The sequence below is a fragment of the Homalodisca vitripennis genome, chromosome 4 (assembly GCF_021130785.1).
Source record: "Homalodisca vitripennis isolate AUS2020 chromosome 4, UT_GWSS_2.1, whole genome shotgun sequence".
Classification (NCBI taxonomy): domain Eukaryota; kingdom Metazoa; phylum Arthropoda; class Insecta; order Hemiptera; family Cicadellidae; genus Homalodisca; species Homalodisca vitripennis.
Genome location: NC_060210.1, coordinates 65035797 through 65051258, shown reverse-complemented (window position 1 = coordinate 65051258; position 15462 = coordinate 65035797). Strand labels below are relative to the sequence as shown.

The following is a 15462-nucleotide window of genomic DNA, read 5'->3' as shown; positions in this document are numbered from 1 at the left end:
TTATTGCCAAAAGTACTGAGGTCCTATATGTAGGACGTCCTTCATCTCTGCTAAAAATACCGACGTCCTTCATCTCTGCTAAAAATACCGAGGCCCTTTATAGGACCTTCACTTTTTTTTATTTATTGGTATTTTAATTTTGCTTAAGTCTAACCAATTTTATATCAGCTGTTTGGTAATGAAATTATAAACAAGGAAATATATAATTTGTAAGTCTTTGAAGACTTGTCTTGGTAGCAGACTGCTTTGAAAGTTGCTTTGTCATCTGTCAGCTGGTTACATGACTCACCTTACTGTCCAGCTGGTGAACTAACTAGATTGCAGTTTAGTTTTGTTTATGATGTGAGTTGGTTATGTAAACTGTAAACATACCAGTAAATATGACTCATGACAATGTTAGTGATACAATTGAACATGTAATCACTAATTCAGACAACCTAGACCTACCTGCTATTCAAGAAAATGTAAATGATGATAATTTACACCCTGTAAATAATGATGACAATGACGATTGGACTGTTTGTGATGAAAAAAATGACCCAGGCTATGACCATAATAATATTCTATTCTTTGAGACACCTGGGCCAAAGCATTGCCCTCCTCATAATTCAAACCCCATTGATTATTTCTCATTATTTTTTACAGTAAATCTTCTTACCACATTTGTAAATGAAACAAACAGATGTGCTAGGGAGTACATTAGTAAACATTATGACACATTAGCTCCAAATTCAAGTGCAAGAATGTGGAAAAACGTCACTTTACCAGAAAGAAAGCGTTTATTACTGTTCTCTTGAACATGGGACTCAGTCCTAAACCCACAATAAAGATGTACTGGTCTACTACAGATTCCCAACATATTTACCGTAAATTATGTAAATATGTAAATAGATATGAACTCTAATTTTTCTAGTTATTTTATGATTTATAAACATACATATTTTATTGCAATAGTCAATTTGTGTTAATTACTATAAAAGTGCATCAAAGACACAGAAACCACTATTGACTTGTAAAATAGACAAATTGTTGATTTTATCACAATTTTGAAAAATCCATCGTTCTTCCAAGTTTTTGAAGGTAGGTGTCTGAATTTTTGTATGTTGACTTAGAAATACATTGTGATGATTATGAATATAATTTTGTCTAATAAAATGTGTTCATGAAAACTAGTTTTTATGCTTCAAAATAAAAAAAAATTAAAAAACAAAAAATTTTTTGACATTATTTATTTTTTTAAATATTTTTATTACTTTTAATTTTGCGTTTAAGTATTTTTTTATGTAAAATACTTTTATTTTGTAAGAAAATAAAAAAAGTTATGATCCTATGTCATAAAATAAAGGCGTTATGATTTTTGAAAAAAAATCTACAAAAACGCGAATTTTGACCCAGTATTTTTCGCAGTACCTTACAATATATGTCTAGTATTTTTCAGTATGCCCAAAAATTTTTTGCCAGGGTTAAAAGGGTTAATAATAATATTAAGACACTTTAATCTAGAGTCCAGCAACTTAAGTAGTTATTTAAAATTGTGCCTCCAATTGTAGCCTACTGTTTTCTTTTTATTATATTTATTTTTTAATACTACTGACGTGAACCAGAGCTGATAGGTTTGTATGAATATCCAAATATTATTGAATAACGCCGGCCAACAGTGATTTTATTTTCATTGGTTGTCCAACCTGTTCAGAGAGCAAAGTTCAGTTTTGCTCCCTGACAGAGGTTTGTCCAAATTGTGCCGGACTCAGTCATGCATTAGCCGGCATCATTCTGGATACTTAGTGTCACAATTCATCAGAAATAAATACTATTTAATAGCCCATTGTTGGTCACCATTTGTTATAGTTCTGGATGTCAGAGTTAGGTTAACAGTCTCGTTGGTGGTATCTTATGTCAAAGTTCATTTATGGTAGTTTATTTAATAGCCCACTGTTGGTTGCCATATGTCATAGTTTCAGGTGTCGGTTGTGTGATGAAGGTCAGAATATCGGATTTGGGTTCATAGCCCTCTGTAAGTCACTGTTTGCTATTGTTCAGGTAATGTAATATGAAGAGTCCCACCTTGTTTTGTCACATATAGAAAGTCTCAATGTAGGTTGTGTGAATGACACCACGTGGTGTTGTGAAGTGAGTTCAAATTTAAATTCTCATTCATAAATGTAGGCCTAGCTCCTTTCTATATAATGTAGTATACTCACCACTATTGATGTACTTCAGGTTATTAAATAACTTTCCTTGCTTTCATTTATATAACGTTTAATTACGTACAATCCACACATATTTTACACCAACTTCATTTATTCTCATGAATTACCATTCATCACTAATTACACATAAATACATCTGTATCGGTACACAAGTTTAACCTAAACATTGGTCTTTGGTGACACGTCCTTCACACAACAGTTAAAGTAAGAAAGAGTCGAATATTAATTTCAGGATACAATTTATAACTTAAAATCACTACTTTACAAATTTAAACTTATGTTTGAATTTTACTGACACTTGTGCTCTTTCATAAGAAGAGCAACACACATTGTTCCACTGCAATGGTTAAAGACAGAAAGAGACCGGGCAATGTCCTGCAGGGGTCGGTTTGACAATGGTGGAAGTCGTGAGTTTAGCCTCCCCAAACTACTACCGCTTATAGATTACTACACGTTTGATAATGCCGCTTATAGATTATGAGATTATTGCAACTATTAACTATTGCAATTAAATAAATCAAATTTTTTCCTGTATAAAATTGACTTATCTTTTTCTTTATTAATTATTTAAATCTTACATGTAATCAGGTGTTTGTAATAGACGATTCTATGTCTGCTTACCAATCTTGCCGTGAACAAATTTGAATTAAACTGATCTGTTACAGCATTATCTTAAATGGGTAGATATTAAAAATTGTGTACACCAAGTAAAATGCTATAATAGTATCCCACAGCCATACAAAGAACTTTTTATCTGTAAATTTAGCAAAAAACTAAAAGACGTACTTTGCCAAAAGTTTGAATAAATTTTAAGTGAAAAGGTTTATGAGAAAGAAAAATATAGTATTATCCTCATGCCAGATTAAACCATAAGGCTAATACTTTATCACAGCCATTATTCATTATCTTATTTTTTCCATTGCTGGTGTTGATAAAGCAGTATGTTGTGCATTGTGATACAGCAATCAAAAGGCATAAAAAAGAGTGCTTTTATTGGATAATTTTTCAGTAGCTAGTTCAAATTTTCACTCACATACCGAACATATTTTAATGTGCAGACTACTAACAACTGGTAGTATAGAAGAGAAGATCTACCAGCGCCAACTGAGCAAGGCAGGGCTCAACGAGGTTGTAGTGGACCCCTCACACCCCAGCGCTGTCAAACTGTCCGACGAAGAACTCAAGGTAACTATGAAAACTGTAGTGAAAGATAAAATCTAATCATGGAACAGTTCATTATATTTTTTGTTCTCTCAATGTTTGCTGACCTGTACATCACCTAATAGTATACTATTTAATTGTCTTATATATGTTGTTCTTTCCACATCCCTTCTTGGTACTCAAATCTACAAAGTAGTCCATATTAAAATTATACTTCCTAGTCACAATGTCACTAGGCCGGTTTAGAATATGGGGGCTAATGGTAACAATTGAACTACACTGACTGTATTTCTCTCAAACTTGCTCTTCTGACTAATATCGTCCTAGAAGCCACCCCGTCCATCATTACTGGTAAATGTTAAAGGTCAACAGTAACCCATGGCTGCAGTCGGGCAGGATCATATTGCTCCTTTAATGGCTATCTTTGCCTGCCTGTATGCTTATTTTTGCACTGTGTCCAGTGCATTCTTGCTGTTGCTCTGTCTTAATTTGTTAGGCCAGACAATGGCCTCAATATGTGATGCTTGTCTCACTGTATTCACTCCATCCTTCAGTGCTCTCTTAATTGCTTAATGTGAGGTGTTGCCAAGAGCTGGTTTTATACCCAGGAAGGCAGATAAAATTTGTATTTGCTTTTAATTGTTTTCTTTATAATCTCAGTAAGCAAAGCAGTTTCTGTAGAACATTCTACTCTCTTAACAAGCTGGTTGAGTTTACAGTGGCATCCTTTTGAGATCCCTATTTGTTCGTAGTAATTATTAACTTCTGCATAATTTTTAACAAAAACAAATTGGTTCCTGAACAATAATTCCAGACCAACTAGATGTTTACATAAAAGAAAAACCTCTTGCTAATGTCACATTAGGAATGACTTTGCTATAATTCATTGTATCTTGCTTAGCTCAACTATGTTTAGCTAAAATACCTAATCTCCTCCTATCTGTTGTATATGGTACAATTGTTTTAAATAATCCAAACCTCCGTGGGAAGACATAACAATGTAGTTATAATAACATTTTTTCCAAATAGATTTTTCGAATAGATTAATTTGTTTATATTGGGGTATTTAATCAAAATTCTAACATCCAAACCCTTGTAGTTTATATACTAAACTACCATCTGAATACTGACTTATTGCTTTCTCAATACTCATTTCTTACTTTACTGTTGTGCTTCCTGCCTCTACTTCAAACTATTTTTACTATCATCAAGATTTTCTGGTTCAAACCGAATAAAAAAAAATCATCAGTCAGTAACACTGGCCATGTAAATCTAAAAATTAAGATTTTTTTCTTTGATCTGCCCTTCTTGTTCACCAACATTATTCAAATGTTCCTTTGTAGGCATTTCCACATCACCATAAGATTTTCCTCCTTTCACAATTTCTTAAAAACAATTTTTTTTTGTGGACTTTTCATCACATTATTTTCCTTCTTCTGTCAAGTGAGTAACTTCCTCAAGCTATAGACAAATGAAAATTTCAGTATTGGAATGAAGTTACACCTTATTTAATCATAATAGTTTTGAAATATCAAAAGAATTGACTTCTATGGCTTTTGTAACTATGATATAACAAGAACTTGGTCTTCTTAAAAAAAACTATATCTAGTCTTCCAGGTTATTAAATATAACTCTCCTTTCTTCTCAATCCTATCGAAAATGAAGTGAAAACATCTAAAATTTACTTTTCAATTTACAATATAATACCGGAAGGTTTCAACGATATTTGGATACATAATTTACTGAGTTTCAATTTATAAAATTACTATCTTTTAACTAACAGTCTGTTAGGTTTTTGCAAAGAAATAATATAAGTGAATTTTGCAACTTTTGAGATTATAAAGTAACAAACATCTTGAGTTTTCCAGTTCACACCAAGTCAAAATATTGCTGTAATACTTAAAATATGTTAGTTACCATAGTTAACAACTCAAGTTTAATGAATGAGGAGCACAATGTCCACAGTAATATTAGTCCATACATTGTTACTCTTAAGGAATGTTTCCACAAATTAAACCGTAGCTCAAGTATTTACTTTAAGGCACAAAATGTGGTATTGTAAGAAATTAATTTGAAATAGTATTTTGGTTTCCAGATAACGTACTTTAGAAATGTTCATACAACAAAGCCAAAGTTAATTCTGTTTTCAGTGTTAGTGTATAATAGTTTTAATGATTTATTTTCTAAAACAGTTTGATAAGCCTAAAATAGAAATGTATTGGTACTTTGGTATTATCTTGAGGCCACTATTTTTGGAACTGTTTTTCTCACCAGGGATCTAAAAAACATCATTACAAATAACTTAATTTAATTTGACGTACTGTGAAAATTACATGTCATTATGATGATCAATTCTAGTTTTCTGCCTTCCAAAAAGAAGCAAAAGTACTGATTGAAAATACCTCCGGCACCACTCCACACTTCTGGCGAGAAAAGAAGTGCATTCCTCAAGATAGTACCTAAATTCAAGCTCAGATCAAGTGAGCGCTCGTAAATGCCAACTGTAACTTTTATTTTTATAATACTTACAAATATGGAGCCTAATAGTAGATAGGGACATAGTGGCCTCTTCGCCGACGTTGCTTCCTTTCGAGAGGCAGAAAACAAGAACCGATTGTCATAATGATATCTAACTTGACACAGTAAGTCAAATAAAGTCTGCTCTTTTATTAATGTAATTTTTTTAGGTTCTTGGTAAGAAAACTGTAAAAAAATAGTGGTTCCAACCCAATTTAAGACTCTCTCATGTCGATCATCTAAAGTTTTTTCTCTTAACAATTGATTATATGACGTACTGACGTATTTAAATCATACCTCCAGCGTTTATTTACACCACATCGTTTTCTAGTTACTTCATGCTGACTTCTGACATTCCTATAGGACCTGTTCAGTATCAGTGAAGAGGAACACTGTCTGACCCATAGGATGCTGCCCTGTACATGCCAGGGTCAGGGGGATGTCCCGCAGCCAGTAGATCCACCCAGTGTCACGAGGCTGTGTCAGCTGTCCACCAGCCACACTAACCCTCACTCCCAGATATTCCGCATTAATCAGCTGTTCCAGTGGGAGCATTACAGGCAGCCTTTACCCACCCACTTGCTACAGGTAATCTCCATTATACAAATCTGAATTTGTGCGGCAAACTTTTATTTCATTAACACATAATTTTATAATTTTGAAATGAGCTATAAACGTGAAACTTTTAACATTATTTAACCTTGGCCTCAAAATGATGATAAAAACTTAATCATCAAACTAAATTTAGTTCCATAACAGTTTCCGTTCCAAAGAACAAGTAGTTTTCCTTAAGAGTCTTGAAAAATTATGAACTCAATTACATCACACTTCACACACAGTTCATAAATGATAAAACCTCATTACATATTTAATTCTAAGTTCTTTATCTATGAAGAGTATCAGTGATTAAACATATAAAGAAAAAATCAGATAATTTTTTCCTAGTGTGGGTAGTTTTATTTGGGACCACCTTTTTGGCTGAACTAATGACGCTAAAATCAGATCGGAGTAATAGATAATATTTCATGATTGAATTTTCAACTTTCTACATTAACTGGAATCCAGCAAGGCACTGTACGTGTAAGATTAAATTGTAACAGTACAGTTTTGTTGTCAACTTACTACCATAGAAGTATAACAATTATTGGATTGCAAAGCTAACCTAATCTATTAAAACTGTTTATAACACCAAGCACCTGAGCTTATTATTTTTGTCATGACATAGCAGGTCAACTATGATGTACTTATTGTCTCCACTGTGTTTAATCACTGATACTATGTAGCTATAGTGGTCATTGAATAAATTTTACTTTTATTTTTATATTTTATTGACATATCATATTTATTATTTACGATTATACAATATCTTTGTTTTTTTGTTTGAGTTTTACTGATTGAGATTTATCATAGGGAATAAACCAAGAGTGAAAGTGTGAGACAATTGGGGAATAAAATCTCCAAACATAGAGCAGAAATTTTCAAAACTTGCAGCTTCACTACTGAGTTCAGGTGATAGGTTGAATTTTCGGAGACGGTAGAGTTGTTTTACCAATTTTCTAAAATGTAGTTTAAGACGTTTTATAGTTTTTGGATTATTTGCAAATTGCAAATCTAATTTCAATGCTTCTAAATTTCTTTCCATTTTCTGTATATGCTTTAATTTTGATCTTGTCAATGTCGTTTGTTGAGCATTCTTCACAAGATTAAGAAGACTGTTTATTCGCTCCTTTAGTGGGATCTCAACAAAAGTTCTTATTATGGATCGTATATTACCTTCTAATGTATTCGCTTTTCCTCGTAACATTCTAATTTTTGATAGGTAATCAATGGATAATGGTTGTAATTCAAACATTTTCAAGTCTTCATTGATCTTTTCCATCTCATTATTTACGTAAGTCGCAGTTGAATAATCAGGACTACTGGTGAGCTTCTCACTAAGATAATTCAATTTATTCTCTATGTTTATGATGTGTATGTTGTTCTCTATGTTAAATTGTGTATTAACTTGATTATTGTTATTTGAGATTTCATCTGTGCTTTGAAAATGATCTGTTTGACTAGACTGTTCATTGTTGTCATTGTGATTGATAACTGTAATACCCCCATGGCCATTGCCTTTATTGATATAAATGCCATTGTTGTTTAAGTCGTTTTGTATTACATTGCCATTTCTGTATTTATAGGCTGGCGTGCTAACTTTTATCATATTAACTTTGGATCCAACAGTTAGTCCTGTTCGATCATGGTTTATTTTCAATTTGGGGTTGATTGTGTCCGGTTTCATCCTAGTCCACTTGGTCTTGTCATTTTGGCCTGTACTTTCAAGGTAGATTACTTCATGTTGACTGTTGTCATTGCCAATACTGTTGTGAACTCCTTTGACATAATGTCCATTGTGGCTTGTACTACTATCTTCAGCTATTTTAAATTTTGATCCAACAATTGGTACTGTTTGGTAGCGATTCAGTTGTCCAACCTTGCTTTGACTGTCTTCATTTGTGTTCATTTTCATAATAATCCACTTGTTTTGTTCATTTTTACCTGTACTATGAAAGTCATTTATTGAATTTTTCTCTTCAGCGTTCTTGTTTCCACTGATCGTTGTAATACCACCATGGCCAGTGCCATGATTGACATAATAGCCAGTGTTGTGTATGGTATTTTTAATTGCATTCTGGTTATTGCCAAAAATGACATTTTCACCTGTACTTTTATCTTTAATGATATTAAATTGTGGATTGTCATTCGATTCTATATTATAGCCACTTGTTTTCAAACCGGTATTAAATTTGGAGAGGTTTGGAGTTCCAACTAATTGATTGTGTTGAGTGTCCACATTGCTATTAACTGTTGTGATACCACCATGTCCAGTGCCATGATTGACATAATAGCCATTGTTTTGTATGGTATTTTTAATTGCATTCTGGTTATTGCCAAAAATGACATTTTCACCTGTACTTTTATCTTTAATTATGTTAAATTTGGAGAGGTTTGGAGTTCCAACTAATTGATTGTGTTGAGAGTCCACATTGCTATTAACTGTTGTGATACCACCATGGCCAGTGCCATGATTGACATAATAGCCATTGTTTTGTATGGTATTTTTAATTGCATTCTGGTTTTTGCCAAAAATGAGATTTTCCCCCGTATTTTCATCTTTAATTATATTAAATTTGGAGAGGTTTGGAGTTCCAACTAATTGATTGTGTTGAGAGTCCACATTATTATTAACAGTTGTGATACCACCATGGCCAGTGCCATGATTGACATAATTGCCATTGTTATGTATGGTATTTTTAATTGCATTCTGGTTATTGCCAAAAATGACATTTTCACCTGTACTTTTATTTTTAATGATATTAAATTTGGAGAGGTTTGGAGTTCCAACTAATTGATTGTGTTGAGAGTCCACATTATTATTAACAGTTGTGATACCACCATGGCCAGTGCCATGATTGACATAATTGCCATTGTTATGTATGGTATTTTTGATTGCATTCTGGTTATTGCCAAAAATGACATTTTCACCTGTACTTTCATCTTTAATGATATTAAATTGTGGATTGTAATTCATTCCGGTTTCATAGTCACTTATTTTCAAACCAGTATTAAATTTAGAGAGGTTTGGAGTTCCATCTAATTGATTGTGGTGAGTGTCCACATTATTATTAATTGTTGTGATACCACCATGTCCAATTCCATAGGTGACATAATATTTAGTATTATTTATTTCATTTTTTACTGCATTGTGCTTATTGTCATTTATGACATTATACTCCGGGGAACTTACTTTAACTTTGTTCAATTTTATTTCATTGTTCTTATCTCTTTTTCCTTCCAGGTCAAGATTAACTTTATCAATACTAGAAATGCTAGCTAATTTATTAAGTACATTACCATTGTTCTGATGAACTGTAATTATATCCAGTTTGTTCCCAGTCAATTTCTCTCCTGTGTTCTGAAAGTTGTCTGTTTTACCATGAGATTTTAGTTGATCATGGGTTGTGCCAGAAGCTACCATAATACCACCATGGTTTGTACCACTATTTTGATACAACCCACTATTTTCAATTTTATTCATAACTGTGTTGACCTGGTTCGCTCTTACACCCAAGGTGCCAGTCTGGGATGGAATGCCTTTGTTGTTTATGGTGTATTCATGTGTGTAAGGCAAAATAACAAGAGGATGAATCAGCAGAGGCTGTGACTGAGGCTGGCTTGGAGCACTTGCTACAAATAAAGAGCTTGCAGAGTTACAATAAAATGATAGATAAAGAACTAACAATATCACAGATATAAAATAAAAGTTCATCTTGAAAATGTCACCTCGAACAATTTGTTAAAAGATGTTTTGTAAGTCAACAACAATCAAGAATATTTTAATAAATTGAATCTGTCCTAACCCGGTAAACACAATCACTGAACAGAAACTCATCTGATCTGCTTAGAAAATTCTCAAAAAGTCAATTTTATTGTGATTAAAGGAAAATGAAAAATCGTATAGACTCATTAAATGTCTTTGTAATTCTGTTTGCTACATTAATCCAGCTAATTGGAATTGATAAAAGAAACAATATTTGAAGCTCGAATTGAAAAACTTCATGAGCATGAAATTTGTTCTGTATCTCTTTGACAACGTTAATTTCATGTTTCTTTCGATTTCATGGTAACGTCAAAGATTAATTGATATTTTACAGGACAATGTAAGTTAGCTTATACCCTGTAAAATAAAAACTGTCTTCTTATTGTTTTACTCCAAAACAAATTACTGGAATAGATCATGCTAATTTAAACCTATAAAATATTGCTTTTTTTATTAATTAAATATCAAGATGTTTAACTAACTGTAAGAAAATACTTATACAAAACTAAATTCAATTATGCTTCTAAATGTTCCCGTTTAGTAATCTTCTCAGGTACAACAAAATATTTTAAAGAATTTTCAAGGAAAATATCTGCTAGAGTTAATAAAAAATGTATGATACTCATCATAAAATGTTTAAAGTACAGCTTAAGAAAATGGGATGAAATAATCAGTAAGTCCTTTGACCAAGCTCTACATAAATGATGAATACAATACAATACAATAGAACATCTCTAGTCTCTTCTCTGCCCATCAGCTCTGGTTAATCTGACTGTACAATCTGTTTGTGATTTATCAGCAACAACTTCACCAGTGCGGCATTTTTATATTTGTCAGCAAGAACATAGCCAGGAAAACATTTTGGGGGGTCCAGACAACTGATATTTTCCCGTAGTATTTTGGATAGAGAGTAAGGCCCCATTTTGGTCCTTAAAAAAAGTTCTTGACCCGTTTCTTTGTTGAGAACGATCTTTCAGCAGTACATGTCAATAATACTAAATTATTTAAATAATAATAATCGTTTAATAAATTAATAATAAATAACTAATTAATAGAAGTAAATTTGGGAGGGGTCCGGACCACTTGAACCTTCTCGCTGGCCAAGTCCTTGTTTATCAGCAATTTTTTTTATTAATATCTAGTTGTGTACAATGAAAGTTAAATATATCAAGGATAAAATGTACACATAGTAGTCTTTTGTTAAATTATAGATTTTTAATGCTATTGCGACTGGACAAATAGAATACACCTCATACAGCCTCCTTATTGATAAATTACTGTATGCAATTTTTTTAAATATTGAACTCAAATACTAATTTAAAAATATCATTTGTAGCATTGTAAATGTTAGTGCATGTATTGGAATACACATTACTCTAGTTTTAACGTTCAAACACTTAAAATTAATATATTAAATAGCCTCTAAAACTGTAATTGATAAAATAATAATACCTGTATGCTCCTGATAATCTGATATTTCTCACATTTTGACCTTATCTTTGGCCCCACAGTGTTGGAATAGTGAGGTTCTTCTGTAACAATATCATCCGGAGACCAAGTAGTTAGAATTATACAGAGTTTCATCTGCCCAAGTGTTTAGCCAATCAAGTATTTAAGTAGAATACAAGGGGTCAGTTAACCAATTTATTATTATACCAAACCAAATATTTATATATACAAATACAACATATTTATACAACTTGTTCTACTTCATTTGTTCAACTAGTTTACATTGTCGTGGATATTTTTGTTAACTTAAATTGCCAATTATATACATCCACCTGTGCAAATGAGATGAAGGGGGAGGAGCTATATATCGTGAATTCTATTGTGTGTTTTATTTTGTGACAGTACTCCACTATGGTTGATTTTATCCATATTCTGATGTTTTATGAACTTAAGTGTGTAACTCTTGTAGATATTGAGCGTTTTGTCTCTCCAATTTAGACTTAGCAACTTACAATTACATGGAGTTTCATACATGGCATTCACAGTGATTAAGCAGTTATAAATACTGTTTTTATATTTTTTCCTTAATATTCCCTCTATTTAATCAGTTATTCTTTGGATATAGCCATGTAAGCATTAAAACTGAAAATAAATATTCATTCTAAATATATATTTGTGTTTATTCCTTTTAGTAAAATTCAACACCTTTGAGCATTTTAGTTATCTAGACTCTTAGCGAAAAAACCTGTAAATAATTTTAATCTCTGTGTGGAATGAACTGAAGGAATATAAAATCCAACTAAAATAGTTTTTTCAAATTTATTGTAAATATTACAATGTTTCTTTTTGTTTCAGTCAATGGGGCTTCAGGATGCGGGACTTTTTATAACTTTTGTGTTCCGCAACACTCTTGAGATCAAACCCTCAGACCTACAACCCATACAAAAAACTTAATTTTTATTTTGTGAAAAATATTTATTTGTTATAGTTTTAGAATTAACATGTATTGTAGTCAAATAAAAGTGTTTGTTACATTAATTTGTACTTTATGATATAACCAAATTGTTATTTACTTGGATATGAATTGTCTGTACTGTATTACACTAGTTATTACCTGCAGTTTTGCTCAAATTTACCTGCATGATGAGAGCTCCTTGACTAGAAATTTGATGTTAACAGAGCATCATCAGAATCTGTACAGCAGTATGGCCCAGACACAGTTTTAGAGCTCACACTCACATACAATTAGAGTTGTATACATGAATAAATTTAATTATTTTCAAAGATGTTTAATATAAGCCTTGATTATAGATCTGTAATCAAGAATATAAGGTACCATTCCTTAAAAATTTATGCTGTTTTAACTTTTTCATATTGTGTATAGTTATAGATTGGAGTTTAGGCAAATTTTGGTTAATATGATTATGTGTTCACCATTTTGAAGGAATTTGAAAACATTTGAATTATCAGTTTCATATATTGTGTGTAAAAGTTTATAAAATACCAGGTTGTTTGTCAAACTTTAATTTTGTTATGCTTGGTCCGCCAGTGGAAAAAAAATATTTTGAGTAAGGTTTTTATCAAAAGTTTGTTTTTAAAAGATATGAAAGTCCAATAATAGAAAGAAAGAAAATTTAGCATGTGACACAGGTTTATACATCAAAATTTGAAGAAAAGCAAAACCCCCAGTTTTGACAAGCTAAAACTTAAATAAGTTTATTTTTAACAGATTTTATTTCTTAGTTGTAGCTTTAATCATTCTCCTATTTTATCATCATCAGCTATTAAATTCACATTTTATAAGTTATTTACTTTGAAAAACGTTTGTGTTTGAAAAGTCAACCATTCTGAACTGTTTTCACTCACTGCAATAACACTTGTAGGAGTGCCAACACTAATGCTTTTAATGTTTACAAGGCATTTTAAGGCTATGACTGACTTAAAAAATATTTTTGAAACCATGTAGAGTACCAATCCTCATTCTTCATCGTTCACTTTATATTTACTAATACAGTAATTGTTGCCAGTAATACATTTTTTTGCAATCTATTCAGTTTTATTTATAAATATTAAATATTAATATGCCAACGTTCTTCAGTATTATGAATTGAAATTGAAAATACAACTGAAATTATACATTTTACCCAAAAATATTATGGTCCTTACTGTTACTGTGAACATTTTTAACCCTTTGCACTTGGCAGACCATTAAGTGTGCCCCATACTTATCGCCCAACTCAAATGGAATTGCAGGTAGTTGTCTTCTCAGCTTGGCAGAGGTAGCTAGTGGTCTAGCTGGATTCTATATCACCACTTGGTGCTTGTGTAATCGTGTATGACATTTTGACTTGGCTTTAAATGGTAATATATGACCTTCGGGTCTTAAGTGAAATTCTCAAACAATTTACAAAGATTAGCTTCAAGATTGAAACTTTATCAATGGTTTGTTTATTATTTGCTTTTAACTGAACTCAATAATATGTAATTTAAGTTGGAGGTTGATGTATTATAAACTTATTTTAATTTAAATTATAAAAATAAAATAAAGTGTCTCTATTATCAATAGAATGTAAGCTTTTTTCCATATTTTGAGATTCGTCTCAACCAAATGACAGTCAGAAAAAAACAATTACAAAAATGTTTACTATGGAATGTGCTGCAAACAGATATATTAATGTAGTTACTTCTTTGGCCGAGAGATTGCAGTATTTTCCAACCACAACTAGATGAACGTTGAATTTTATAACTGTGCAATACAATGGGCCACATGTAGTGGCCTGACAAGCTCAACGACCAAAACAGGAAGGGCCACTAGGAGTGGCCAGGGTAAGTTGAGGGTCAGCATGTGATCATAAACCTCCAACCTATCAGATAGATTACCTATGGTCACCCACAGTAACTCCTGAGCTGAGAGGATAATCACATTAGTTCAACTCAATGGTTGAGTATTTTTCAGTGTGTATCACTAATATTGTTAAAGTATAAGTCCTTCCAACTCTTGATAGAAGTAGGTAGATTTTGTTATTATTGGAAATTTTTACCTTTTGTCTAACTTTATAAAAAATAATAGAGTGATGAATTTTATTAAGTTTGAAAGGCGTCAAAATTAATAGACAGATTGTTTAGGTAACTAAATGAATGTCACCTAATATTATATTTATGTTGGTGGGGAGCACTCAGGCCACGCTTATTCCGGGTGCCACCAACACTAGAAACTACTCTATAAGCAGTTTCATTGTGAAACTAAATTGCTGGAAAATAAACTTTGTTGATATAGTGCTGTGTGGGCTCTAAAGGCTATCCATTAAAATAAAACTTTCAATATGACAGTCATGTATTTAATTTTTAAACATATTTTCTGCCATGTTACAATGAAGACATAATAAATAAAAAAATTGAGAACACATGTTACCTAAATTATAAGCCCGTATTTTTCATAAAATATTTTTTTAATTAATTATTTGTAGAAACTAATAACATAAATATGGTATATAACATCAATCAGATTTCATGACAATAGGCCTTTTAAAGTTTTAAAGAATTATATTAATGTATCTTCAATTTTGAAATCTGACAGGTACAAGTGAAATCTATCTCTTTTCTGATTCTTCCTGAAGAAATAATTTTTATAGTTGTATTTTTTTACAACAATAAAAAAAAGAAAAGATTTGTAGGAATCTTTTTATAACTATTAAAAAAAGTAGCGTTGTAATGAAAGCCAAATTCCACTATTTTTCTTAGATGATATAAAAATTTTACTTC

At 31.6% G+C, this 15462-nt stretch overlaps 1 protein-coding gene across 1 annotated transcript in view; it reads left to right on the top strand.

The window, feature by feature from the left end:
• LOC124359416 (DNA repair and recombination protein RAD54B-like) overlaps positions 1-12738 on the top strand; it is a 53320-nt gene extending 40582 nt beyond the window's left edge. Inside the window, 3 exon segments of the mRNA XM_046812146.1 lie at positions 3269-3395; positions 6252-6476; positions 12556-12738. Coding sequence (XP_046668102.1) covers positions 3269-3395; positions 6252-6476; positions 12556-12654 — 451 coding nt within the window. The 3' untranslated portion in view covers positions 12655-12738.
• Positions 12739-15462: the final 2724 nt, after the last annotated feature.